This window comes from Alternaria metachromatica, assembly GCF_023757995.1.
Source record: "Alternaria metachromatica strain BMP 0045 chromosome Unknown scaffold_10, whole genome shotgun sequence".
NCBI classification, from domain to species: domain Eukaryota; kingdom Fungi; phylum Ascomycota; class Dothideomycetes; order Pleosporales; family Pleosporaceae; genus Alternaria; species Alternaria metachromatica.
In genome coordinates, this window is record NW_026055501.1 from 76540 (window position 1) to 104465 (window position 27926).

Below are 27926 nucleotides of genomic sequence, written 5' to 3' on the forward strand. Positions count from 1 at the left end.
ACCTCATCAATGCGCCTCGGCGACTCGTTTGCAGCAATAATGTGTTAAGACTCACCATTCCCACAAGTCGCGATGTGCGCATCTGATCCGATCTAGCAATTCCACACAGCGCAACGTGTGGCGCGACTACCCACTAAAAAGTGAATGTCTTGGTCAATATGGTCGCTCAGTACCGGTGTTCTCTTTCACCCAAGACCTATAATAATCGTAAGCCGGATTTAATCACCTCTATCATGTGCTTCCTCCAAATGTATGAGACCCCACTCAACGGCATTCTTCATTCCAATCAGCTCAACCATGAAATACTCATCGCAACCAACTCCGTCAACCCTCGAAAGGGACTTCGGACCGGAATGGTCCGACCGCCTTCGCACAACTATCCCGTCCAACTCAGAGCTGATGATTGTCGAACAAGAAGCATGGAAGGATCAAGCTCATTGGAGGGACAACGACTCAGCTACCCCGAGACCTGTTGACCCATGGAGGTTGATAACTCCACCGGGGACGCCTGGGAAAGAAGATGAGTATTTAAGAAAAGTGGCGGAAGATGGCTTTACGCTCGAACAGAAGTACGATGCCGCGAGCTGGGCGCTTGTCAAACACGATTACAACTTCGAAGCTTTCGAAAGAGTCAAAGCGCATCGATTGCGCTGTAGTCTGGAAACGCAGAACTTCGCGAAAAGGATCGTGTGGTATGTCTTTTTGGCTGTCCTGCTCCATGGTATCTGGACGCACTGGAACGAGTCTGAGAAGCGCGGTACGTGCGATTGCCATTGTCCTTACTGTATCACAACAGTGGATTGATGTTATGGGTTTGCTGGAAGGAGCCGGATGAAGCGAGCCCGTGTATGCGACATTCTCTCAAGCATACCATAAGCCGACCGTGATGTCAGAAAGCTGTGTGCTGGTAGTTAAATAAACGACAAAACTGCTGTATGCGCGTATAACAAAGTATCAATTCGCCGTGATAGCTCATAGATACGTCCTTGACAGCAACTCCATCCATCACCGCGCAGCGCGCGATGCAGCTAAGATGCGGGGTCTCCACATCGTACCTTCCGCTAATGATAGCTTGATCTGCATCATGAAAACGAACGACTACCCAGCTGATCAACGCTTCTTGATCATGACCAGCAGGTCCGGGGTTTTATCACATATCTATTCGCGACCCTCTCCGACCACGTCCAATGGCAAATGAAGATGGTCTGGTAAGACGCGGTACGAAAAGAGCAAGAACGCGGCACGGGTCAGTACGATCAAGTCAAAAACACACCACGACAACAACCACAAAATCCTAACACACACCCCCCAGCTGCACCAACTGCAAAGTAAAAAGACGCAAATGCGATGAAACGAAACCCACATGCGGTCGCTGCAGCAGCAAGAACGAAAAATGCAACTGGGCTTCTCGCCTCGCCTTCCGGGCCGAGAATGCTCTAGGTGTCGGGCCATCATCGCTGCATCGCTTGCCAGGACGACCGCCAGCGCGATTCAAGATCAAGGATGTGACGGAGGAAGTTATACGCGACTATCAGCATTACGATCCAGTAGTGGACGACCTTGATGTAGCGGACCGATTCAATCATGATGGTCAGACTCCGCCTTCCAACACCATATCGCCATCCACAGCCGACAACGAGCATGTACCATCGCATCAAGCTCACGCTCACCCGTATTGGCAGCCGAACACGCCTTTCTCGGCTGCGGAAGATACTATAAACCCTCTCCAACCGACCCAGTATATTCCTCTACCCACGCCTGGAGATATCGAATCTATCTGGCACAGTCCGGGCACTACTACGTATCTAGACGACAGCGTCTTCCTACCAGGTTCAGCGTATCTCGATGCGCATTCCACGTTCCGGAGTCATTTGATACAAGAAGTGAGATCTAATGTGCCGACTCGAGAGGTTACACCGGATGCTGCGCGTGTTGGACTGGGCTGGGGAGGGGTGCAAGGAAATTATGCTGAAGATGCAGCGAGGCATATTGGGGAAACCTCTCTTAACACCCCACACCTCAACGAGCCAGAAACGCCAAACATCCCGCCACCCCAGCTGTCCGCAGAGGAAGAATTTGAACTCTGGAAAAACTGGCTCGACGAAGTAGCACCCTGGATCGATAAATTCGACCCAGAGCGCCACTTCCAACGCACACTACCCATCATGGCGCGGTCGCACGATCACTTGCGGTACTCGATGCTCGCTCTCTCAGCCCGGCAAATAGAGCGGAAGAACAGCAGTAAACATACCTCGCGTAGTCTAGCTCTGTATCAGACAGCCATTCAACTCGTCCTCCCACAACTACACACCCGCAGCACGCCGGTAATAGCATCATGCGTCGTGCTATGTGTGTTGGAGATGCTGAGTAGTTCGGCGAAAGCGTGGCATCAGCATCTAGATGGATGTGCGCATTTGCTGGAAGCTGTGGGGATTAATGGGTTTAGCGGTGGTGTTGATCAAGCGCTGTTTTGGTGCTTTGCTCGCATGGACGTCTGCGGCGGGCTCATCGCGTCGTCTAAAACGCTCATACCGGTGGAGCACTGGGCTTCATCAGGGATGGGTCTCGATGCCGACGTGGACCGTTTCCGTTCCGTGGGCGACTACAACGTCTACGCATGCGAAGCCGTGTATCTCATTGCCCAGATTCTCGACCTACTTTCTTTCCATTCAAACCTAGCCGGTCGCGTGGGCGCCACACCACGCTTGTCCACAGACACAGATGCCGCGTACTCTGCTCGTTGGACAAGACTCTGGCACCACATCTCAACATGGTACACCACGCGCCCCGCAGAAATGCTCCCAATTTCCTATTTCACTCCACCCACCACCCCCTTCCCGCGTCTCCTCTACAGCAATCCCGCTGCCATGTCCGGCAACCAACTCCACCACACCGCTTGCATACTGATGCTCCGCCACAAACCTCCCAACACCACCGTCGCACCTAAACCCAACTCAATCTTCTGGCACGCAAGACAGATCTGTGGGATCTCGATTAGCAATGATGATCATGCTGCGTGGACGAATGCGATCCAGCCGCTGTGGATTGCGGGACAGTGGATGAGCCATGAGAGTGAGCAGAAGGCGATTTTGCAGCTGCTGGAGAAGATTGAGAGACTTTCGGGGTGGAGTACGAAGTGGAGGGCGGAGGATTTGAAGGAGTTTTGGGGGTAGTGGAGAGTAGTTGGGATGAGGCTGCGGTTCAGCCTGGTCTTCTACAGTATGTGTGGTGGCGGTGTTACGCGAGGCCTTGGAGTGCTTGCCGCTGGAGGCGCATTTGATATCCCCGACGGGTGAGGCTCCCAATCATGTTCGATGACCTTGGAGGCAGGAATTCAGCTTTCGAAGCTGAGTGTCCAGTCGTGAACGTCTCTCGTGTTCGCGGGCTTGGCGGCATCTTCTGGCCCCCCCTGTTCAGCCTCGTAGCCTGGTCTATCATGTTAAAAGCTTTGCTGTTGCCAGATGTTGCGACAGTCTAATCCATATCCGCATAGCCTTGTTATAAGTCGAATCCGCCGAAATGGGCAACAGCTTTGGTTTCTTGAGGGGTGAAAGTGGAAGCGGGTTCCAGTTTAACGTTGTGGAGGCCTGCAAGGCTGAGGATGTGGACCTCGCTCAGGCTTGTAGCCTGACGTTCGGCGCGGATCACGACTTAGTCTCGATTGGCAATGTTACGAGAGGAAGAATGGTGCCGCAGCCTGGTATAGCTGGAATCGGAGTAAGTCAAGAAGATGATTCGCAGACATTGTGCTGACATAGCTAGATATGGATCGCGATGGTACTGTTCTTCGTCGTTGTCGTAATCTCCTTGATGTTCGTCTTCATCGAGCTCTGGTTCAGGGCAGATGTCTCGTAAGTATATCGGAGTGTAGGTTGTCGAACCAGACTAATCGTCGACGCACATAGTCAATTTGGCAGCGCCTTCGCAAGCTTCCGAGACAAACCCAACAACAAGACTCCCGAGAATCCGAACGCGGATCCGACATGGAAAGATAGAGTGCGCGCAGCTGGCCGAACATTCGTCTTGGGTGTGGCAGACACCCAGACCATCTTCGTCGGAGCTTTCCTTCTCGGTTTTGCTGGCCGGAGCAAGTGTAAGCTGACAAGCTATCACTTTACGGTCGCCGTCAGCCAGATGATGATCGCTCTGTCTGTCCTCACCTTCTCCATCGCGCTGGTGCGAACCTATTGGCGAAACCCACTTGCTGCCGCTTTTCGACTAATTCTCTCGGTTGGGGCCTTTGTCGGTGTCGGATTGACCATCTTCAGGGAAGCCAACTATGCTCCGTATGGCGCGCTTGAACATTCGAGCAAAGACAGCGCCATCCTCCTCCCAGTAGCATGTATGCTAGAAATGGACCTGAGATCAGCAGCAGAAGAGCAAGCGCGTCAGAACCAAGCCAATCTCGGTTTCGGAAACGCAACAGCGTGGCCACCCGAAAGATTCATGTATATCGTCCTCGGCGTCGCTTTCCTCGCCGCCCACATCTCAGTCCCCATCCGTTTCGCCGAATCCAGAGACCGCGCACCGAAAGTCTGGACGGAGAAACGCGCTTTCGTCACCTTGATCTACTGGATCTTGGTGTTGCTCACACCCATCGTCACGTCGATGTTCTGCTGGTTCCGCGTGTACACGATGCGCGTGTGGGTAGCTGGGTCAGGGTGGATGGAGGATCCGAATACGGAGATGATAGTGTGGGATTCGGGACAGTTGATTGCTATGGGTGTGCTTATCACGGTTATTATGAATGTGCTTACTGAGGCGAAGGAAAGGGAGAAGAAAGACGCGAAGAAGAGGAGTGATGGAAGGGATGGAGAGGCGGGAGTGGAGTTGCTGCCGACTGCGTATCGTGGGTATGAGTGTTAGGGTGCCTGATAAATCCTCTCACACGTTTAGACAATGGTAGCGAATTGTAGCCGAAATTGTGACTAGACGACCCATAATCGAGCTCTCTCAGCATCGTGTCGGTTTTTGCGCGTCGTTAAAAGCAGCTTTTGTTTGCGCATGAATTGTGACATCGTGTTGGTGATGGTGAAGGGTGGGCGCGTCGCGATTTCAAAGCGCGATGACGGCACCAGAGTGCACGGACTCTCGGAGGTTGCGGCGATGTCGACCACTGTATGGTTGTCTCCATTACCACGACCATCGCCGCCCACGACACGCAGAACCCGGTCGAAGGCCTTACGTAGCTTGCGCCTTCTATATACGAATCACGACGCCGAGTGCACCTCTTTCCCTACGGATGGGCACACCACCACATCGCCCCCAACTGATCGCTGCCTTGGCTGGTGCCGTGTGCTTTCACTATTACCGTTATACAGCGACATATTCACACCTAATCTAATACTTCCCCTGCAGACCGACCGACCACCGAAAGTGTCAGACCCTATCTAAACACATTTACCCTACACATACACCGATTCGACGTCTCGCATTGGCCTCTTCAACGCCCCGCCACCATGTTCACGAGCTTCACCGGCAACACGCGAAAGGCGCGCCAAGTCAACCTCGGCGGCAAGAAGACGAACCCCTTCGGCCCTCCCGGCTCCGGCGCCGGGTCACAAGCCGCCCTCGACCGCGCACAGCAAGAGCGAGCGCAACGGCAGCGGGAACGAGACACGCTCAATGCGGCCAAGCGGATACAGAAAGTATGGCGGGGTCACTCTGCCAGGAGAGATGTGGCTGACGAGCTACGGGGCGCATGGGACCGGGTAGAAGAGGCGAATGGCTCTTCGAGGACGGCGACATATGACTCGGAGGAGGAGGCTCTTGCCCAACTACAACGGCTGCTCCGATTCGCTTCTTCACGGAGCGATGACGACCTTAGACGGATACAGCACTATGCATCGCGGCAGATGGAGACAGTCAAGAAGTTGGGCATCACATCAAGCGGGCCGTGGCCGTGGGCATATCTAAGGCTGGAGCGTATCCTTCTCGTGGCCATAGAGCGGCAGCTTCAGAAGCACGCGCCGATGCAATGGAATCAGGTTGGGGCCTCTCTCACCGTTTTACAGTTCCTCGCCGACCAGATACCCGCCGAAACGTCCCAGAATGCCGAGCATTACTACCGTACTCTTGCACGCGTCGTGTCCACCTTCACCCCAACCCTCGAAACGCAGAGCGAAGGATCGGAGATAAGTGACACCATAGTCAGGGCAGCCCTCTCGCCGATGACGCGGGTGACTGGCTACACACTGGACGCTTATGAGGCTTTCGGTATACACTTCCTGACCCTTCCACTATTGGGCTCGGACTCCACGTCACCACCATTGCAAAAGTTCCGCGACTCGCTCGCTGACGCCATCAACTACAAGCTACTCGCAAACGCATTGGCGACACTTTCCAAAAGGGCAGGACTGCAGAGCAAATCCGAGCTGAAGAACACATCAAGTAGACTGCGTTTACTGGGAAACTTTATCTACTTCCACCGCTACGCCCACAACTTCGACACTCCCGAAGCCTACGCTGTCCACAAAGATTTTGTAGCCGTCGTATCGGTTCTGTTGAACTCCCTGCCAATCAATATTGTAGATGATGATCATCCAATCGCCGAGCTTTCCGAAGACGACGGTGCCGAACAAGACTCCAGCGCAGTGTCGAATTTCCTGAAAGAACAAGTCCGCTCTCTAGTACATCAGGAAGGTATTGGAAGCCTTTTGGCTGGATCATCACAGTCAGCGGAAGCTTCAGATGATGAGAAGGTCGAAGAAGCCCGGCAGCTTGCAAACTACGCGCTTGCATTACTTCGCTTCTTCCCTCGTCGCGGGGACGAGATACGAATGTGGCTTTACATCGGTCCATCAGAGGCATCTGGAAAGAGCGCAAGGAAGCTTCCGGCGATCAGATACTTTTGGGAAGCATCAAAACGATCCTCGGTCTTTACCACCATCTTCAGGGACTCGAGGGCAGCTATCGGACTCTTGAAGCCGAAATCTTCAAATCTGAACAACTCTGACCGCCCCGGCACATCTGGACTAACGCAACATGGCTTTTGGCAGCCTGCACAACAACAAGTCGATCGCGATGCAGTCACCACCGACGAATGGCGGGTCATTCTGGTATTCCTCGAACTATATACCTTTGTACTCAAAGTCACCGACGACGAGGAGTTCTTCACTTCGGGGCAGAAAGACATCTACTCCGGTCAGATCCGCGACAGTGGCTTACCTCTAGGCGAAGTGAAGGACTTGACGACTTTCCTGAAGAATTTGGGCTTCACACTTTACTTCAACGCAGTGGACATTACAACCTCGGAAGAGGATATGGGAGGCAATAACAGGGGTCTTAGCTACTTCAATCCTGGAGTCATGGATAATCAAGTCCAGAAAGAGCATGCTGAGCCATCAATAGGTGGTGTTGCAGGCTTGAGGATAGATTACGTCAAAGGTCTGGTCACTGGACTACTTCGTATGGTATACGAACGCGACTCGCGACGCAAGTTCCTGCCTTCGGACCACTGGCTGATGGTTTCGCGCTTCGACATGACAGGGTTCATTCCGGCTGTAGTTGAAGAGGAAGAGTCGCGGCACAAGATCCAAGAGGAGGATGCGGAAGATCTTGACGAGCTGGAAGAAGAGGAATTCGACGACACACCACAACTCATCGGCACCAGCCGTACCCAGACACAACGACGCTTGGAAAAACTACAACGGCAGCAGCGCAAGGCTTCGCGGAGACGGTACCTGCAAGCCGTAGCACCTCGTCTCGAGATCCTGCAGAACATGCCGTTCTTCATACCCTTCACCACCCGTGTTCAGATCTTCCGCGAGTTTGTTAAACTAGATATGATCAAGCGACGAGGATCTGCGGATCCTGAGTTCTGGCGGTTCCGGACTATGCAGCAGCCAAACGCTCGCAGCCAACTCGAGAAACATACGGCACGGATCAGGAGAGAGAACGAGTTCGATGATGCTTTCGAGCAATTCTATGAACTGGGTCAGGGCTTGAAGGAACCGATCCAGATTACCTTCATGGATCAGTTTGGCGCCCCTGAAGCTGGTATTGATGGTGGTGGTGTTACGAAGGAGTTCCTCACCAGCGTCACCAGCCGAGCTTTCATGCCAACTGAGTACATCGACATGTTCGTTGAGAACGACCAACATCTCCTGTACCCCAATCCCGCAGCAGTTGAAGAACACAAAGAGGCCCTCCGACAAGCTGGTATACGCGAAGGCTCTCAAGAGTATCGTGCTCAAATCACTGAGCTGCTTCAACGCTACGAATTCCTAGGACGCATCATCGGCAAATGTCTGTATGAAGGTATCCTAGTCGACGTCAACTTCGCACCCTTCTTCCTACGCAAATGGGCACTAACCGGCGGCACGGGCTCCGCGCCCAACGAATCCGGCTACCGCCCCACCCTCAACGACCTCCGCGACCTAGACGAAGAGCTATACCAAGGCCTGCACAAGCTCAAGACGTACCCGGGCGACGTCGAAGACTTCTCCCTCAACTTCACCGTCACCGACACCGTCATCGTTGACCACACCACCTCGCCCAAGAAAACCAAAGCCATAACCAAGGACCTCAAGCCCGACGGCTCAAACACCCCCGTCACCAACCAGAACCGGCTTGTGTATATCAGCTACATGGCGCGCCACCGCCTGCAAAACCAACCTTACGCCCAAACCACGGCTTTCCTCCGCGGCCTCGCCACCATGATCCAACCCTCCTGGCTCTCCATGTTCAACCAATCCGAACTCCAGACCCTCATCTCCGGTACGCGTACGTCCATCGACATCGAAGATCTGCGCCGCAACACCATCTACGGCGGCACGTACGTCATCGGCGACGACGGGCTCGAGCACCCGACTATCCAGCTCCTGTGGAAGGTCATGAAGGAGATGAGCGATGATGAGAGGCGTGCGGTGCTGAAGTTTGTGACGAGCACGCCGCGCGCTCCGCTGCTGGGGTTTGGTACGCTGAATCCGAGGTTTAGTATTAGGGATGCGGGGAGGGATCAGGATAGGTTGCCTAGTACGAGTACGTGTGTTAACTTGCTTAAGTTGCCGATGTATGAGGATGAGCGGACGTTGAAGGAGAAGTTGCTGTATAGCGTTTTCTCCGGGGCTGGGTTTGATTTGAGTTAAGAGGTTGTGGGGGGAGGGGGAGAAGATTGCGGGGAGGAGGATAGATGGTGCGTGGTTGGGGAGGGGAAGTTGATAGATTTGCATAGCATGGTCTTATGGGGCTATTATAGGATATACTTGCATGATGCATGTATACCGTTTAACAGCATCTTGATTGCTCATGAATATTGTGTGTATTAGCCATGTGCAGCAGTCTTTCTTCATATCGTCAGGGATGGTTTTGTTCGCCGCCAGTGAGTCCTAGATTTTCGCACAGATCCAAGTCAAAGCAGAGAGTATAGAAGCTTCGTTGTCGGCCAGAGATCTAGAGGTCTCGTATCGTATCTGGGCCACCGAGCGGACCGAATGATAGGTTGTAACTTAGGAGAAGCAACGACAAGAGTATCATCAGGAGAACGACCACGAACACAGGCCAGTTCCGACCTTCGCTGGTTTCCTTCTTCTGAGCCTCGTTGCTCTCCTCTTTCCATTCCGTTGCGAGGATAGTCTGAGCCTTGTCGTACTTGGTGTTGAACTCGTCTAAATCTTGCTGGGTGCTATCGCTCTTTGCGCCTGGTGGATTTGCGGCTATGACTCTAGATTGGAAATCTTCGAGCAAGGATCGCACACCCAATATATCCCTATCAGGATGTTCTCGGAGTTCGCGATCATTGAGGAATGCAAGACATAGATCCATCGTGTTGTTCGCGTTCTCGGATCGGTACGCTAAATCTTTCCCAGCTGTGAACAAGTCCATGGCGAATGTGTCCCAGCAACGGTATACATCCATGCGTGTGAGAGCTTCGGCATCCGCAGCAAGAACTTGGAGAATCGCAGTAACTGCTTTCGTACGCGATGGGCGGTCCAGCATGAGTTCCCCTGCCATGTAGTACCGCAGGAGTGTACAGGTCAGCGAAGTTCGTTGTTGGGCTGTGACGGATTCTTCCCACGAGGCTTTATCGGCAACATAGAGAAAACATCCATATTCCATGGCAAGAATCCAGAAGGAAGGATGCTGGTGGGTATAATGACGCTCGTATCTCCTTATGTTGGCCTGTTGCCCGGCGAATCGTTCGAAAGTCATATCTCTGGTTGCGGTCCACTCGTCGTCTAACGCTCGCCTTTTGTACATCGTTGCCTTCGCCCAGTGAAGCCTCATGGTCTTTTCCATATCGTCTAACAACGCCGTATAAGGACGAAGGCTATGTCCTTCTAAGAAGCTGGCAAACTTGAGTCCTTGCCGCAAGTTCGCAACAGAACGGTCGGCGTCCGCCACAACCGCTCTTTCCGAAGGCAGTGCTTTCATTTCGAGAAGACATGCAACGAGTAGAGTAAGGTCGATGTTGAAGTCAGGCCCAGCTTGCGCCCTCAGTAAGTCCCATATTTCATCAGAGCGGAAGAAGTCGATCGCAGTTTTGTGGAAGAACTCGACCCACGCGTCCATGGAAGATGAGCCTCGTTCAGCAATGTTATCTTGGCCTGTGACTTCAAGTAAGCCATTTGTATGGCCATCGATTCTTCTCTTCATCCATAAGCATAGCGATCGTCGCTTGTTTGACGGCATAATCCGCATTTCCTCGGTAATAGCCTTTTCAGCAGTCATGTCTTCGTTATCGGCTAGAGCTAGTTGAAGAAGGCTCATTGGCTCGGAACTTGGTACTTCTTTGCTTCTCAGCATTATCAGGATCATTCGAGCCGTACTCGTTTGAGTCGCTGGATCTAGCGATTTGAAAATGAGCTTGTACATCTCCCAAAGTTCCCGGGGGAGGGCATCGAGTTTGCGTTGCAACGTAGATGCCGTCTCACCATTTTGTAGTCCTTTCAAAATCGAACGAAGAGCTAACACCACCCAGAGAAAAACGCCGTCCGATCTTTCACACAGGTCTCGTATCAGGGTTGAGCGGAGTTCTGGATCCAATTCTTCCATTTCTCTTAAGCCTCGAGACTGGTTTAGCCTATCAGAAACAAAGTTCATCATGTCTTGATACGTCAAGTCTTGTAGCCGAAGCTGAGGCATGTTGTGGAAGGCGTCAACGAACTCCATCAGGGGTCGGCTAGACAGCACCAGCTTCACATTATCGTAGGAAGACAGTGTTTTGATAATACGGACAAGCTCACGGAGATCTCCGGAGTACTCGTCCAATCCATCGATAAAGAGGCAGATTCTGAGGCCTTTGGAGTTTTCGACAAGCAGACGAAGAGCTTCTATAAGCTCTGAAGACGTCCAGGAAAGATCCAGCTCACGTCCGGCAACAATATCCATGCAGATTTCGGGAAATACGGACGGTATGAGCCGTGGACATTGCGCAAGAAGCGTGTGCAGCAGGCCTCGCATTAAGCCTTCTTGCGATGATTGCAGGGTGTGTCCAGCCGCCCAGAAGAAGAACCGGGCCTGCAGCAACGGAAGGCCAGCCCCCCACGAATCAAGGAGCTGAATCGTTTGAGGATGTGAGCAGATGTACTTCATCAACGTAGACTTCCCGCTCCCAGGCTTTCCCGAGATCCAGTATAGGCTGTTCTCACTACCGAGCCACTCCGCAAAATCTGACCAACGACGGTCCTGCTTGGGCGCTTTGAAGATCCACTCGTACGTGTCATGATGGGCTATCGCTGTATCGCTGAATCTGCTTTGCAGCCCACGGTAATGTAGCGCGGCCAGAACTTTGGTCGCAAGCGGGGAGAATCGCTCGTTGGAGACCGTTTCCAAGACTTGTGTGTTGGATCGATCTCTGAATGTGATCACACGCTCAATCGAGTTGCTAGGAGCCGGGTCTTCTTGGCCGGCAAGTGCGAAGTTTTGGTCGGCAACGGAACGGGTGGTGCCATCTTCAAGCCCCAGAATAACGCGGAGCACTGTCTCTCTTCTGGTATCTTCGCTCTTAGCCTCGGAATTTTTTGTGTCACGAGGTGACGCAGAATATCCGGAAGAACTTTGCGTGAATGTCAAGATCTGCACGATGCGCTTACTCGCCGTCTCGAGACTGTCAAGGCGCTGAGTTACTTCTGACGAGTGTACATCCGTCTTCGCGTTGAGCAGGGCAAGGAGGCGTAACGAGAGGTCCTGTTGATAACCTTCAAGCCTTCTGACAAGCCCTTCGATTTCCTCTTTCTTCAGGATAGTCCGAAGCGCAATGTGGAAACTTTTCCATGCAGATCGTTTGTTCGCTTTTGGGATAAGGTCCTCCAGATATTTGATGATTTGCGTTCCAACTCCAGAGCAACCTGCGATAATGCGGTCCAGTGCCTTTGAAGATTAGCACCTTATCTGTCTATGCAGTTACACAAGCTGGGTTTAGGATGTACCTCATATTCATCCTTGAGTGAGTCCTTACGGCCGCTGATTGGTGCACGCAAGCCATTGACCCAAGATTTGAGTTCCTGCGCTCGATGCTCGATCCCTGACACGCCGATGGTGGTACCTTCCTCGTGAATTTCGTGGCCAAGGAGTACAACTTTGACAGTGAAGTCAATGAATGTGACAACAGACGTCGCGATGGAGACTGCGCTGACGGGATCCATCGCAAGGACCAGAACTGATGATGGGTCAAGAGATTAGCGAGTTCGCGCAAGGCAGGAGCCGGTCTTTATCTGAACTATACCACGCGGGATTGGAAGTGAGCACTGGGATCAATATTAATGCCATGCGTCCACGCCATGCAGCCAGGCTGAGGCATCAGGCCTCGGTTGAAGTTGCATTGTGCACTGGTTTGGACCTATCACACTATCAGTACAGAGCTGGCATCTGAAGTGGCGGGGGCGAAGCTGCAGCTGAGGGCTGAGCAGCGCGCACTGCGTCGGCGTGAGTATGCCTACCGTACAGCTGGTATCGATTAAGCCAGTAAGCGTCCTTTGGCGAATGTCGGATGAATGTTTGATGCTGACAGCGGGCGATTTGGAGTTCAGGATTGTGGTAGAAGCGAAGGCGCAGCCTGCAGGCGCGATAAGGCCGCCACTGCCCGCATCTGCAAGCGTGCTTGACCCTTGACCCAATAAAGGTCGCTTAACCGACTACGTTCTTATTCGTAAATGTAGACATGTAGAATGTAAGATCCATATTCACATCACATCTTATACCATTACTATCCAACTCAATCCCACCCATAACCAGCCTCACCACCCCTCTACTCATCATCCCCATCCCCACCCCCATCCCACCCCGGCGGCGGCGCCGGAATACTAAAATCCTCCAAACTCGCCCACTGACTACTCCTATACCCCCCAACCGCCTGCGTCAACCCAAACATAGGACTACTCCACCCCTCCCCCTCCGCCGCGACCTTCTCCGGACTGGGGAAACTACTCGGAATAAACAACGGCGGCGGCTTACCCGGCGAGATATTCGGCTGAGAACTAGCGATGCGATGGGGTGTTGTGTGTGTGCTGGAGAAATGCTGGGCACGCTTCCGTCGGGGCGTGCGCTGCGTGATCTCATCCACGGTTGTGGCTTGAGAAGGGTGGTAGCCTGATGGTTGGTGGGTTGATTGGGGTGCTATGGGTTGGGGGAGGCGCGGCGTGTAGTTGTAGCTGAATGCGTCGGGGGCGGCGTGCATGCTTGAGGATTGCGGGGCTCGGGCGTTTATGTATTGGGAGTATGAGAACCATTCGTTGTGGAGCTGTTGTTCGGCTTTGCTGGAGTGGGACTGTTGGGTTTCGTGGTCGGGTGAGGGGGAACGGGGGACTTGTATGGATTCGCTGTCTAGATCTGCCGACTGGTGGATGTCTGTCGAGGTGGACTGCGGTATATGTACTTTGCTTGATCGTGGAGGCGTTGGGTCCGGTGCTGGTTCATCTTCTTCTTCTTCCGATGAATCGTCGTTGATGACCATCGGTGTGGATGGGCAGGTTTCTTGATTGAGGTCTTCGATGACTGGAGGGGTGGAGCGGAGCTGCTCTTCTGGTAAAGGTAATCCTCTTCCACTACTCGTGTTGGTCTCGCTCTTGATTGGTCTCTCTTCGTTTGACGGATCGAACGGGACTGTGGGCAGTATTGTTGCGTCGTCGTCTTCGTCATCCTCGTAATCGTCATCGTCATATACGGGCTCCTGCTTAACCGCAACGGACTCGGCTACAGTAGAGGACGATCTGCCACTCGACTGCTTTTGCGGGTCGCCAAGTTCGGGAGAAGGTTCTTGGTCACCGCGAAGCTCAGGTAGATCGCGTGATTCTTGTGATGATGCCAAATCCGCTATGACTTCTTCTCCGTTTGCATCAGCACATGCCTGGTCAATCCTGTCAAGTACTGCCTGAGTATCCGTGCCAACGGCCTTTCCAGTCGCAGCTTCAAGGCGCCCGGAAGAAGCTTGCGCAGTCCCACCTCCGCCACGTCCAATAGTAGGCAGGTCTTCTTCTATGACACCATCATCCTCGTCTTCGGAGTCTTGTATCGTACTCTCAAACTTCCTCAGTGTTGGTGGTGGTATGGGCGTTTTCGACGGCATCTTAAACGTCACCTGCTTACGTTTCGAAGGCGTCTCTGGTGCAAGAATCGAGTTATCCGAGCGCTGCTTGAGAGGGGATCGATGTAGCTTCTGTGGGGAGACCTGAGTCGATAGCGGCGAGTCGGCTGGTGATTGGGAGGAGGGAATCTCGCGAACACGGCGTTTCTCTGGAGTCGCTAGAAGGCTGAAGCGGGTTTTACGTGTCTTGGCCTGCCCTTGCGGCGCATAGAATGCTTCTTCCGTGTCTGCGACCCTTGGTCTGTTCCCTCGTCTCGTCGCGCGGGTCGTTCTTGTGACAGGCGCTTCGATGAACTGTGTGGGTTTGTAGCTGTCTTCGCAATCCTCGTCCATCTCGTCTTCCACTGACTGCACCACTAACTCCGGGGTATCTTGAGACTTCGTTGTGGGCTCTTTCTTTATGTGTTCGTCCTCTAGGCTCTGCTCCATGTCGTTTCCAGCTTCATTTGCACCGTTGTCCTCGCTAACGCCATTCCCCTCGACACGATAGAAGCCTTGTTGCGCCAGACGCTGCGCAACAGCATCGCCGTAGGTCTGACTAGCCCTCTCTTCTGCCTCGACATCGCTCAATATCTCGTCTAGATCCTCATCCGACATGATCTCTTGCGGTCGCATGCCGGGTATCATCTGCGTCAACGTGCGCTGCCTCCTGTCGCTCTTTGCTTCGCTTTTGCCACGTCCACCCCAACTCAGTCGCGAGCTCTGCTTCACGGGTTTGAAGCTGGGCTCTTCATCGTCTGGCAGAGGCTTCCTTCCGTCTACCAGTTGTGTCATTGTTGACTGTCGCCGTAATGTGCGCTCGCGGTTGGTCTTGGTAGCTGTCGCTTCGTTGTCGTCATCGGATTCGGCTTCGACGCGCCTCGAGCGGCGAGGGTTCTTCGGCGTGGCTGCCGTCCGTCGGCGTTTAGATGTAGGTTCCGATGTTTCCTTCTCTCCATCATCTTCCTGCTGCACCCCGTCACTGTTCCGCTTCTTTCCCTTCCTCTTCGTCTGCCTCACAGGCTGCTCTTCTTCTTCTTCTTCCTCCACCTCAGCCTTGATAGAAACTCCTCCGTCTTCCAGATCCTCTTCCAAATCCGTGTCGATATCCTCATCCGAGTCGGCGACAACAGGCGTACCCTGCCTCCTCATCTTGTCCGGCAGGAAGACCATTTGCCGCTTCCCATCGTGTACCGGAGTCGAGCGCCGGCGCACAGTCTTGCGCTTGTGTGGAAAGCGCACCTGCTGGGGCACTTTCTTGGAATAGTAGACCTTGTAGTCAGCGTCTTGGTTGCTCGAACGCGTCTTGGGCGTCATGGTGGGTGGGTGGAGCAATCGATAAGTTGGGGCGTTGGAGCGTTGGTCGACGCGACGCGTTGAGGGGACTAGCGCGTCGTCAAGGATGGCAGGGGTGTGCGTCATCACCACTCCCGCTCCTGCCGTGTCCGACTCACTCATGCACTGCTCGTCAACATCATACCTGAAGCATGCGAACTGTTGACTCAACTCATGCACAACCTCAAGTCTCAGTGAACTTACTGTCTCGCTACAATATCACCATGCGCAATGAGCTCACGGCCATCATACCTCATCATCGGGGCCGGAGTCTTCGGTGTCTCCACTGCCTACCACTTGATCAAGAAGTACCCCAATGCACACATACAACTCGTTGACCGAACACGATACCCCTGCCCTCTTGCTGCATCCTTGGACTGGAACAAAGTCATCCGTGCAGACTATGGCAACCTCTTCTACATGGAAAAGGCGTTGGAAGCCATACAGTACTGGCGACATGATCCACTCTTCAGGCAGTTCTACCATCAAAGCGGTATGATCAATATCGACAATACCGGCCTAGGTGGAGAGATCGTGAAGAACTATGAGAAGCTTGGTATCGAAGTCGATGCGGAGATGGTGAGCCCCGAACGGTTCAAAGAGATGTACGGTTCTTTCTACGATAACACCGATTTCTCCGAGGTTGGCGAAGTGTTCGTGAACAGAGACAGCGGGTGGGCTGAGGCTACTAAAGCCTTGACTGCTTACACTGACGCCGCGATCGAGGCAGGAGTCAAGTATACCGCAGCAGACATCGACGTGTTGACATTCGGTGCTGATGGAGAATGTACTGGAGTTCTAACAAAAGCTGGTGAAAACATCGCAGCAGATCGCATCATCCTGGCGACCGGTGCAGGCACAGCCAAACTCATCGCCGACAGTGCCCCGAGCAGAAAAGAGCTACAAATCGACGGACGTCTAGTAGCCGGAGCGGTCGTCACTGGCATCGTCAATCTCGACCCAAAGAATGGGCAGCAGTATACCGAGATTCCAGTCACAGTGCATTCCGTCCTACCAACACGAGGTCAGGCCACCAAATTCCACCCTTCATGCTCATACTAACGTGTTCCAGGGGAGGTAATGCCACTAACAGCGCCTTTGTCGGACCAAGATCCATACACCGTCAAGTTCTGCAGAGACGAAGCCTACAAGAACACCGTCAAACACGAAGCTTCCGGGCAAGAGTTCTCCTCTCCACCGAACGAGCCCGGTCAAGCGCAGAGGCAGCCGAACGAAGCTCTTAAGCAGCGGCTTGAACTAGTCAAGAACGGTATACTGGGCGAGTCCGGGAAGGACGTTAAATTCGACGAGTATTGTGTGTGCTGGTAAGCTGCGCGGCGCAACCACCACGACGGATCGGGCTAATAGTATCTAGGGATGCAGTGACACCAAGCCAAGACTTCATCATAACACCGCACCCGCATTGTCAGAATTTATATCTTGCGACAGGCGGCTCATTCCATGGATGGAAGTTCATGCCTTCGATTGGCCGCTATGTCGTAGAGATGCTGGATGGCACCCTAGATCCCTCTCTTGCCAAGCGGTGGGCGTGGGATCGTGAGAACGAAGGAGGCACACATGCTCATCTACTTCCAACGATCGAGTTACGAGACCTATGAGAATTGGGATGGTCTTTAGCGGGAGTGGTTATAATCCACGTCATATGCTACAAAATTATCATCAAGGCGCAAGTGTATGTTGCCCTGGGAGTAAGCTTACTTTTCAAACTCTTTTATCTTGCTGATCACCAAACACCTGCTTCCATACCCAGCAACTCCATCATAAACCGCTTGCACTTTTACCGAACAGCGTCACGTCTGCCTCACTCTGCACCCTCTCCACTCTCGCTACCATCCGCCATCTTGCTGTCCAGCACCAACCCCTCCTCTTGCGCCACCATCCCACCCTCCTGTTCCTCCCTCTCCCTCTCCCCCTCCCTCCCCACCACCTTACCAACCCCCTCCCTCCTCGCAACAACACCCCCACACCACCTAACCGCCTCATCCCAAACCCCCATCATCTCCCCATCATCAATCACCACCCCTCCCTTTCCATCCCCCTCCTCCCCTCCCATCCCATCCACACCCTTGACCAACTCCGGCAACCCCCCAACCACCAAGTCTCTGAAGAACCACCAACTCGGCAGAAAATTCAACTTCGCTAGCGCTGCGAGTTTGACGGGCGCGTACATGGCGCTGTACTGGCAGGCGCGTTGCAGCATGAGGCCGTGTTTGAAGGCGATTTGCCACATTGAGTGGGCTATGGCGTCGATGTGGGGGGATGTTATGGGTGTGGTGAGGTTGGAGGGGTTGGGGGGGAGGAGGGAGGGCTGGGTTTGGAGAACGTGGCGGAGGAGGTTGTTCATTAGCTGGGTAGATTGGGGGGTGGCAGACGGTGGTGCGGATGGGAACTGCGTGGTTGGCGCGGTGGAAGTAGGTTGGGACGGGGATGTTACTACGAGGTCTTGTGTGAGCTAAGGAAGTGTCAGTATGGAGTCCGCTTCGTGTACAGCCGGGTATGCTGTATTACGTGCCTCGTTCTTCATCCCCTCAATCTTCTGCTTCTTCGGCGGAGACTCGTTCCTAGCTTCTGGCCGAGCAGTACCCTTATCCGCTCCTAAAGGCTTGACCTGGAGATCAACCATCGTCGGTGAGACATTCTACAACATCGTCAGTCTCGCTCTTGAGAACATCCCTGGCGGCACGCCAACCTAGGGAAAAACTGAACAGCCTGGAGCCTACGTTGACGTTGGGTCCCCTACTTGGCAAGGTTTCAGGTCAACGTAGTCTGCAGACCTGTTCAGTTTTTTTCTTAAATGAGGTAGCGGTTCATCTCACCTCGGCCTTGATCTTCCTCTTATTGTCCACCATAACCGTCGGCTTCACAGCAGAGATTTTACGCTGCTGCTGCAGTTTTGGAACGGCTTGGGAAACGGATGTTTTGCGCTGCTGCTGGGACTTTGCGGGGACTTTGGGGCCTGGTGTGGGAGTGATGGGGCTCTGTCATCGTTAGTATCCTGCTTGTGGTTGTTCATGCTATGAAAGCCCAACTCACTTTCCTCGCTGTAGGAGCCTTCGGGTTGATAGCCATAGTGACACCCGGCATCTTTTAGGCACGATGGTGTTGTAGTCGAAGAAGATGGTGAGAAGCTTGGTAAGACGCGTAGAGGACGTGAAAGATTGGCGTGGTAAGCGTGTTGTTTGCGAGAGGCGGTTTGAACAAGAGAGGCGTGGTGAAATAGCGTGGTGTCAAGCATGGAAACGCGTGGTGAACGTGAGGGTGAGTGCGGACTAGTAAGACAAGCTGGGGTGAGTGACCACAAAGGGACGAGACGTGAGGTAGCCTTGACGTCGTGGTGGCCTCAAATGCAGTATAAGCTGTTTGCTTGACGTCGTGCCCAGCAACTTAAGGTCACCATCACTTGTCGAGGTGAGAGAGCGGACGCTATGATGTCTTGATGATGGGAACGAAGAGGAAGAGGCAAAGGTAGGTCTAGGAAGACGGCATCAGCTTGCGATTGCATTGGATCACGACATTCTGCTGTTACGTAGTTCAGATGATGGAGAGAGTATGAAGACATGGGATGGTCTGGAGGACCTTTTTGATATGATTAGCGAGGGCCAAAGAATATACCAAAGGACGACCCGATGAAGCAGACTTTATTCAAAGCTCCCGAGGCTGTGCTATGCAAACTGCTGTGGTGTATGATTCCAAGAACGCCGCCCATTCATCGCCATATGCAAGACTTTCCAAGGTCCACCTTAGGCACGGTCAGCAGTACTAAGCCCGCCCACGTGCCCGTGTCGTGCGTGTTTTAGGCTTTGCTTTCGACTTCTTAGGCGCCGGCACTTCCTCTTCCTCATCCTCAGAATCACCAATATCCTCCTCCCCGTCAAGATCCATCTCCTCCTCCTCACTCTCATCCTTAGCCTTCTTTTTTGAACCACCACTCTTCTTCTGCTTCTTGCGATTGGCTTCAAATGCCTCTTCCGATGGCTCCTCCATGGGCGTCGAACGCTTTGAGCCTCGTGACTTGGGCGCGTACTTGGCCTCCAGTGAGTCAAAGAAGTTTCCTGCTCGTGACTTCTGGCGCTGTTGGATCAGAGCGGCTAGGCCTGCCATGTCGTCTGTGCCGCTCTTCTTGCCTTTTGGCTTCGCCTTGGCTTTGGCCTTGCCGTTTGAGGCTCCCGACTCTTCTTTCTGGGCCTGCTTCTTGTCGAAGTCTTCACGTCTCTTCTTCTCGGCGTCCTTGGCTTTTTGACGCGTCTCATCCGTTTCCGCCTCGTACGCGGGGTATGAGCTGACTGTGCCGTTCTCGATCTCCTCGTCTAAGATCTTCCTGAATCGATCGTCGTCTTCGAGGATGTCGGACAGCATGACCAGGTCGTACACCTTATTCAGGTTACCCTTGACCTTCTTAAACGCCTTGACCAAATCGCGACGCTCCTCATCGCTGCCCTTGTATTCATTCGCGACGTTATTGATAGCCTCCTCATTGACGACGTTCTCAAACTGCTCGCGGTAGAACTTCAGCCAGTTGAAGTCATCGTCATCCTCCATTGTCTCGGCTGTGCTCCCAGTAAGGTCATAGCGTCGGCGTCGGCGATCGTCGGAGAGTACGGCGTATGCGAATGCGATCTCTTGGAAGGCCTTGTTGGCGGCTTCCTTCTCGTCGGGTGCAGCCTTGTCTGGTCATAGTCAGCAATGCAACATGTAGTGTGTACTAAGGGCACTGACCTGGATGGCATTTGAGCGCCATTTTGCGGTATGCCTTCTTCACATCGTCGGCAGTGGCTTCTGTCTCGAGTCCAAGAACCTCATACGGGTCGATGCTGGGAGGGCCATCTTCTTCGTCCATGTCGTTCTCGCCTTCGCTCTCATTGTTGTTTAAAAAGTCATCCTCCGCAGATTCCTCGGGATACGGCTCTTTTCTCTGTCTTCGTGCCATGTTGTAGTGTTGTGTTATGGATATGGAGGATGTGTGACCACTGACGGTCGACGCCTGCGTGAGAACGCGACGCGACCGTGAGCCCGGACTTAACGGAGCTAGCGCGCCAGACCCACCTTTCCCCAATCACCACCGGCCAGAACGCCAATTACATCACCTTCACTTTCCTCCTTCACCAACATGCAAGTCGACTACGACACAGGTCCCGTGCGAACATGGGACGGCCCGGTGCCCCCAGCCCAAGGCCCAGACCCCAACGACCCCCTCCAATACATGCGCCTGGCCCTTGACCAAGCCCAAGAATCACCCCCAAAGCCTTCAAATTTCCGTGTCGGCGCCCTGTTAGTCGACGCAGATACCGGAGACATACTCTCGCGTGGCTACACTCTAGAATGCGAAGGAAACACGCATGCGGAGCAATGTTGTCTCTTAAAGCTTGCTCAAGCATACGGCTTGCCTGAAGAGAGGGTCGGGGAAGCATTACCATCAAACACCGTCATCTACACCACCATGGAGCCTTGTAATCTTCGGCTTAGTGGTAACCTTCCATGCGCGGATCGGCTCATTCGAACGAGAGGGAAAGACGGAGAGCAGAAGATCAAGAAGGTGTATCTTGGCGTCAAAGAGCCGGAGAAATTTGTAGGCGAAAATGCGGGACGGAAGAAGCTAGAGGAACACGGCATTGAGTGCGTTCATGTTCCGGGGTTGGAAGAAAAGATATTAAGCGTTGCGACTGCAGGTCATGAACAGTAGCAACATTGATATGGGATCGATAACAAGATAACACAGAATTTGGTGCTCAAAAAGGTGCGCTCAGGGCGCAATCTGTACACCATTCGTTTCAACTGCTATTCTGCCTCTCCATATCCGTATATAGGTGTCGCTCTTCTGATCTCAATACCTCCAACTCCATGTCCTCCGCCTGCGTCCATTTCCACCGATCCTTCCCCTTCGCTTTGCCCGTAATCCTCATCTTCAGTTTCATTTCGTATTTGAACCGCCTCCATTTGGTCCTACGGATCTCCGACTTCTTGATTCCGTCTTCTGTCGGATAATCGGTCTTCTTGGGAGCTTCCGGTTGTGTCGCGCTTACAGATGCGTTCTGTGCTGCCTCCATGGTCTGCTGGTCCGCTGCATCATATTCGACAGCCATAGGGCTGACGGCCAGTAATGCGATGAACAGAGATGCGAATCTGCTTTCTCGTTTTGTGACCGGCTCTGGTCTTGGAAGGTTTGCAGTCGTTTCGTTGTTCGAGGTTATTGGCACGTCGTCGAACGTGGTGCTCTGCCCCGACGCCTGATCACTCCAAGGTTGCGACCTCAAGGTAATTGGCGTTACCAGTGCGCTAGTCCTGCCATTTTGCTGCCCTGTTTGTTCCGAAAAGTGTCGATTCTCGAAAGCTGCCGCTGATGAGGAGCTGCCAGCGATGTCAGGCGCTCGTCTGAGGAGTAACGTCATATCGCGCTTTGCCGCATGGAAGTAAAATGCCTAACCAGAAGAGGCGGTTGGATAAGAAGTGATGAGATAATAATAGACTTGGTGATAAGGCGTGTAAATCACAGCAATTCAAGATAAACGAAGATGAAAGTGCACGCTGGCGGACAGTTTTCATGCCTCACCAACCTACACCATTCTCACCGACTTTGCACACCTAGGTAGTCGCCCATCTCATCAGTCATTCTAAAAAGAGACTACTTTTCGTGAAGTGTTCCACCAGCTGTCGGGCCAAATGCTATTGGGACGAAAGGCTTACATCTCTTGGAAGGTGCGGCTGAAGATCCCTGTCAACAATGACCCGACGTATTCATCCCGGTGACAACCACAGAGCAGCTTTAATATACACGCAGGCGAAGTTGAGGCCCATCTAGATATCGCATGATGTCCTCATCTATGAGAAACCTTTCACGTGATGGGCTAGGCGACGTTGGCTGATCTTGACGCCTCGAAGACCCCACAGTCGGTTCGTGATCGAAAGCAGCAGTAAGAGCCTAGCTTCCGCTGCCTTGTACCCTCTGATACCTAATGTGTACGCGTGCTGGCTTTACTAATGGCGCACTTGGAGGGGCCCGGGGGTATGGACGATTTCGAGGTTGTTAGGAAGTTCAGACGGCGCGTGGTAATAGTCCAGGCACCCGCAATCGACGGCTTTCGAAAAGTTACCCGATTCGGACTACGCCAAGCAGCCCGCAACATCAACCATCTCCTTTGCAGAGAAGGTTCTTAACTATTAAGCAGAATATACACAAAGTTCAACATCTACATTCACGTTCACAACCGGCTCTCGGGACAACCTAGCCCCTACCCCGCTACCTAGGTAAGGGCTCGCGTACCTCGACCCCCGACGCGCGAAGGGATCGCCCGCGAATCTCACCTAGGAACCACCATTGCGTCATGACTTATTCGCATCGACCAAAATGCCACCACCTCCATCGATCACCACACAAATTGCGTAACCCTGACCGTTTTGTACCACCTTTCTCATGATGACGCGTGCCAAAATCATGCAATTGGATAGCAGCCTAGAAAGCAACAAAACGCCTCGTGAGGCAAGTACATAGCCATATAATAGCCCATCCATCCAGTACTCTCCCTCAAGACTTTCTTACAATGACATCTTACCTCCGCCCATTCGCAACTCAAACATACAACCAGACACTGCGTACTTTCACCAAACCAGCCTTCTCATCCCAGGTATCAAGAATCACAGCCGCGAAAATGTCATCCGCCCCCTCAAACCTCAACATCGAGACCAAAAACGTCCAAACCGCCCCCGGCGTCACCCTCTCAGAGCAACAAAACACCATCGTAGGCTCCGTCCTCGACCTCTTCGCCGGCCGCCCCTCGCTGCCCAAGCTGCAGCTCTGGCGCGACGACGCCACTTTCACGGACCCCATCACCATCGCCGAGGGACGTGAGAAGTACTCTGCGCAATGGTACGGACTGCAGAGTGCGTTTAGCGAGATTGAGAGGCTTAACCACCAGGTTAAGGATGCGGGGAACCCGATACTCATGGATTTGAGGACGAGATATGTTATCAAGGGGTTGAATAAGGAGCAGTTGATTCAGAGTGTTGTTGCTATTCATTTGGATGAGCAGGGTAAGATTAAGAAGGTGGAGGATAAGTGGGATGGCAAGTTGCCGGATAGCAGTATTGCGAACGTAAGTTGTCCTACCTTACTCGCTCGGTTCATGTTCGATACTAATGATTTGCACAGGCCTTCCGTCACTTGAACGCTGTCACGGTACCCAAGTTCGTGGGTGTACCAAAGAACGACGAGGAAGATGCGAAGAGGGGAAACCAGTAGTTTTATCGTTATATATCGAGTAATCTAGCGCCGCGTACAATATCGTACCGCGTAACTCGTAATTCATAAAATCATTACAACATGTATCGTCTCTCATAACGCGGCATTGAACATTCTTCCAAGCGCTATATGCAGGAACAGCACAACTGCGCCGGCGCCTACACTCAGCACTTTCAGACTCGGTGCGCCTGCAACGATCAATATCGTGCCGCATCCTCCTTGCTCCGCTCTCGGTAGGTCGGGCCCGTCCATTGTGATAGTCGCGCAGAAGCCGCCTTGTACCTGGTCCGGGTTGTGGTATACGGTCGTTTGAGGAGGTGGTTGAGCGTACACGACAGCCGTTTGCTGCTGGGGATATACGGTCACGGTCGTGACTTGTGCGACGTTTACTGCACCTCCGCATTGGTTTCCGCTTGGGCAGCAGCCGATCAATCCGTTGGAGTTGCCGGGAACGGCGCATGTGTAGCCTGATGGACAGCACCTGGGTTTGATCAGCAAGAGCCATGCCGTCTCTCAAAATTCCTACTCACCAACTTGGTTGGTTGACGTTGCTGCAGCTTACTGAAGCTGACGAAGGACACCAATTTGCGTCTTGCGCTACGACTTGCTGTCCGTCTGGATTTACAATGTACACAGCGCCAGAGAAGGGCGCATTGTTCGAGATCTGCTGTGGTATAGCCTCAGGCTTTGCGATCGGTTCCGCGACACATAATGTCAATGTCGCAGCGACGAGACTCCATGGCGCAAATGATCTCATCGCGTTGAAAGTCGCCGAGGCTGTCAGAAGAAGAAGCCGGGTAGTAGAACGAAAGTCCGCGACAACGAACGTGTTGAAAGCGAAGAAAAAGCTGCGGGGTTAGTATGCGACGAAAAGGCACAGCCTCGAAAAGATGAGAGATCAAAATCAGCAGTCGTCGGGCGCATACCGGGCTGCTACCCTGCCCTTAAGTCTGACCGGAATACCTTGGAAGCTCTCAATCGAGAGCTGGGAATAGCTCCAAGCTTGCTGCAGGTTGGGCTAGCTCGTCATGGACAGCTTCATGCCGGCTTAGCGGGGAGTCGCACTATTGGTAGCCTCGACGGCACCGAAGTCTAGTTCGCGGTAGAGTGGTCCCACTTGGCTGCTTTTTGCGATAGACCATTGTCGGGCATGATGGCAAAACGGCGGTGTTGAGGTGTGATGGGGCTACAGGTGGCCGGGTGGACCTGGTAGGATGCTTGCTGCCCATCCTGTATACGATGCATTTGCTGGCAGCGGGGCGGAGGGTTAGAGATACAGTTTGCTAGAGTGAAGGCCTTGATTGTTCCCTGCAATGCAATCAAGCCACAGTTCTTGGGAGCGGCTGCATCGGATGGCATCGCGTGGTGAGGTGCATGCAGATAGTGAACGCAAAGCGCCGATCTTCCGATGCGCTCGCATTGGGTTAGCTGGCTTGGCATGAATGGCCACGTGACACCGTAGAGCAGTGGCGATGAGACGCGTCGCGTTTCTTTGTTTCCATCCCACCTTGTGCACCAGCAACACAATATGACATGTCAACGGATCCGCCACCGCGTCCTTATCGGCTATACCCCGCCTATTGTTTCAGAACATCACCTACATACAATATCTGGGTGAAGCTCACTGCTGCAGATGTGCAAGCTCTTCGGTCTGAGAAAGACTTCCAAGGTAGCAGCCATTCTAATGAGTGCTACGACTATTGCTGACACGTGAAAAGCCCAGCGCATTTATTTCCATCTTAATCACCCTATCCGCTATGTCCGCATTGTCGGCGTCGTCGTAGCGATCGATGACATCAACCTCAAATACACGGCTCTCACTATCGACGACGGAAGCGGCGCGACCATCGAGCTAAAGATCGTACGATTACCTACTGCCGAGCAGAACCCGGTCGATACGTCCTCCGACACGAAGATCAAGAACCTGAACATCGTCAGTCGATTCGGCATCTTCGACGTCGTCGTGGACGGCGAAGCCCTAGACATTGGCACAGTTGTAAAGGCAAAGTGCCTCATATCCGAGTTCAGGGGCGCAAAGCAACTGGACTTGCAGCGCATTCAGATTGTCAAAACGACCAACGAAGAATCACAAGCTTGGGCCGAGACTGCTGCATTCAAGCAAGCAGTCTTGTCGCGACCATGGCGTATAACGTCAGCCGAGCACAAGAAGATAAAGCATGCGATCAAAGCGGAAAAGAAGAAAGAACAGGATAATGAGCGACTGCAGGCGGAATACAAAGTCAAGAAAGAGGAGCGAAGGCTGGCGAAGGAGGCATACCTTGCGCAGAGGGAAAAGAAGCTTGAGGCACGACGGAGGAAGGAGGAGGTCATGCTGAATAGCGGTGCCTTGATATGAGCTGCTGGTCTGCTCCTAGATGGGTGCCTGTCAGCGTGCCAACGCTGTTTGATCGGTGCGGGGTTTGTTGGTGGCGCAGCACGTAGTTTCAGCCTGATCGCCTGCCATGAGTGCCTTCATCTCTTCTTATCTTACTACCCTACACGCGCACTTATACCAGTTGCCCACGATCTCGATTCGTTCGGTATCGCCTGGTCGCTCCAGAGCGATCGCACAAGGTCATGGACAACGCCATCGATTTCCCCCCTCAATCAGACGAACCCTCACACGAATCTCTCGGTCAGGCTGATGGCCTCCCCACATCCCTCGACGCGCCCATCACACTCCCGTACGATCGCATAACACAAGATCGCCACATTCGAGTCATCGACTTAGCTCCCGGCAGCTGGGACGAGCCAGTCGTCTGCTCCTTGCGGGAGGTCCATTTAGATGACGACGACCTTCGCTACGAAGCCATCTCCTATGCTTGGGGTGACCCCAAAGATCGCAAAACTGTCGTTTGCAACGGACATGTCGTCAGCACCACCCGCAGTCTGTTCGAGGCTTTGCAGCGCTTCCGATGCGCCGATACTACGAGGACGCTTTGGGCCGATGCGCTATGCATAAACCAGGCCGATAACGACGAAAGAACCTCACAGGTGCGGCTGATGAGCTTCATTTATACGAAAGCTGTTCGCGTGCTTGTGTGGCTGCAACATGAAGATGACCAAGTGGTCCAGAATGCTTTGAACGCCATATGCCGATATGTACTCCGATCAGTTGACAAAGGATACTTTCCGCAAATTGTGAAGCATTTACAGTACTCGCAGATGCTATACAAATGGCGTGGTGTGACGGTAACCAGCGTCAGCGGCGATGATCCACCAGATCTTGATCTTGCCGCGATCAACGCTTTGTGTTACATATGCTCCTCAAGGTGGTTTAGCCGTGGATGGGTCATTCAGGAAGTCGCGTTAGGCACCTCGGCTTCTGTGTTTTGGGGGCACGCTGAGATCGGCTTTGTCTGGTTAGGGCTTGCGGCTCTAGCTGGCGTGGCTTCATTCTCAAATGTTTCCACTAGCGCCATGAGGCATTGCTATTTTGTCTTCGAACTGTGTCCGTCGTTCAGCACGTTCTACCCTCAGCGGAAATCATGTTTCTCTCTACTTCAGTCAACCATGCATGCCACTTTCAGTGACCCCAGAGATAGAATCTATGGCCTGCTTGGGCTGAAGACAATCGAGTACGATCCTGCGGATGGTCGATTATTGGTAGATCCCGATTACGGCATTACGACCATGGAATGCTATCGTAGGGTGGCAAGAAAACTACTACTTCAGTGGCATGATCTCAGAGTGCTGGGCTGGGCTGGATGCAGTTCTACATTGGTCGAAAATTGGCCATCGTGGGTGCCAGATTGGAAGAGCCCGCGGCTTAGTTTCTTCGGGCCCCTGCTTGACCATCAATGGAGGGACATTGGGATATCGAACTTCACAACA

General features: G+C 53.1%; 11 protein-coding genes across 11 annotated transcripts; 6 read left to right on the plus strand and 5 right to left on the minus strand.

The window, feature by feature from the left end:
• Positions 1 to 3519: 3519 nt before the first annotated feature.
• On the plus strand, positions 3520 to 4866 carry J4E83_005144 (uncharacterized protein; the record flags this gene model as incomplete). Its single annotated transcript, XM_049332065.1, has 3 exons — positions 3520 to 3717; positions 3763 to 3851; positions 3906 to 4866. 3 exons carry the CDS (start codon positions 3520 to 3522, stop codon positions 4864 to 4866), a joined length of 1248 nt encoding a protein of 415 aa, XP_049188516.1.
• Positions 4867 to 5120: 254 nt separating this feature from the next.
• Positions 5121 to 9089, plus strand: J4E83_005145 (uncharacterized protein; the record flags this gene model as incomplete). Its single annotated transcript, XM_049332066.1, has 3 exons — positions 5121 to 5126; positions 5179 to 5185; positions 5359 to 9089. 3 exons carry the CDS (start codon positions 5121 to 5123, stop codon positions 9087 to 9089), a joined length of 3744 nt encoding a protein of 1247 aa, XP_049188517.1.
• A 304-nt stretch (positions 9090 to 9393) lies between these two features.
• Positions 9394 to 12587, minus strand: J4E83_005146 (uncharacterized protein; the record flags this gene model as incomplete). Its single annotated transcript, XM_049332067.1, has 2 exons — positions 9394 to 12312; positions 12372 to 12587. 2 exons carry the CDS (start codon positions 12585 to 12587, stop codon positions 9394 to 9396), a joined length of 3135 nt encoding a protein of 1044 aa, XP_049188518.1.
• Positions 12588 to 13189: 602 nt separating this feature from the next.
• J4E83_005147 (uncharacterized protein) lies at positions 13190 to 15820 on the minus strand (the record flags this gene model as incomplete). The annotated part of the gene is made up of 1 exon (XM_049332068.1): positions 13190 to 15820. One exon carries the CDS (start codon positions 15818 to 15820, stop codon positions 13190 to 13192), a length of 2631 nt encoding a protein of 876 aa, XP_049188519.1.
• A 249-nt stretch (positions 15821 to 16069) lies between these two features.
• J4E83_005148 (uncharacterized protein) lies at positions 16070 to 17167 on the plus strand (the record flags this gene model as incomplete). The annotated part of the gene is made up of 2 exons (XM_049332069.1): positions 16070 to 16862; positions 16932 to 17167. The coding sequence occupies 2 exons, from the start codon at positions 16070 to 16072 to the stop codon at positions 17165 to 17167; spliced, it is 1029 nt and encodes a 342-aa protein (XP_049188520.1).
• Positions 17168 to 18311: 1144 nt separating this feature from the next.
• J4E83_005149 (uncharacterized protein) lies at positions 18312 to 18943 on the minus strand (the record flags this gene model as incomplete). Its single annotated transcript, XM_049332070.1, has 3 exons — positions 18312 to 18497; positions 18676 to 18837; positions 18893 to 18943. The coding sequence occupies 3 exons, from the start codon at positions 18941 to 18943 to the stop codon at positions 18312 to 18314; spliced, it is 399 nt and encodes a 132-aa protein (XP_049188521.1).
• Positions 18944 to 19618: 675 nt separating this feature from the next.
• On the minus strand, positions 19619 to 20786 carry J4E83_005150 (uncharacterized protein; the record flags this gene model as incomplete). The annotated part of the gene is made up of 2 exons (XM_049332071.1): positions 19619 to 20526; positions 20576 to 20786. 2 exons carry the CDS (start codon positions 20784 to 20786, stop codon positions 19619 to 19621), a joined length of 1119 nt encoding a protein of 372 aa, XP_049188522.1.
• A 180-nt stretch (positions 20787 to 20966) lies between these two features.
• On the plus strand, positions 20967 to 21539 carry J4E83_005151 (uncharacterized protein; the record flags this gene model as incomplete). The annotated part of the gene is made up of 1 exon (XM_049332072.1): positions 20967 to 21539. One exon carries the CDS (start codon positions 20967 to 20969, stop codon positions 21537 to 21539), a length of 573 nt encoding a protein of 190 aa, XP_049188523.1.
• Positions 21540 to 21627: 88 nt separating this feature from the next.
• Positions 21628 to 22245, minus strand: J4E83_005152 (uncharacterized protein; the record flags this gene model as incomplete). The annotated part of the gene is made up of 1 exon (XM_049332073.1): positions 21628 to 22245. One exon carries the CDS (start codon positions 22243 to 22245, stop codon positions 21628 to 21630), a length of 618 nt encoding a protein of 205 aa, XP_049188524.1.
• A 1257-nt stretch (positions 22246 to 23502) lies between these two features.
• J4E83_005153 (uncharacterized protein) lies at positions 23503 to 24092 on the plus strand (the record flags this gene model as incomplete). Its single annotated transcript, XM_049332074.1, has 2 exons — positions 23503 to 23946; positions 24003 to 24092. 2 exons carry the CDS (start codon positions 23503 to 23505, stop codon positions 24090 to 24092), a joined length of 534 nt encoding a protein of 177 aa, XP_049188525.1.
• Positions 24093 to 25725: 1633 nt separating this feature from the next.
• Positions 25726 to 26448, plus strand: J4E83_005154 (uncharacterized protein; the record flags this gene model as incomplete). The annotated part of the gene is made up of 2 exons (XM_049332075.1): positions 25726 to 25780; positions 25811 to 26448. 2 exons carry the CDS (start codon positions 25726 to 25728, stop codon positions 26446 to 26448), a joined length of 693 nt encoding a protein of 230 aa, XP_049188526.1.
• Positions 26449 to 27926: the final 1478 nt, after the last annotated feature.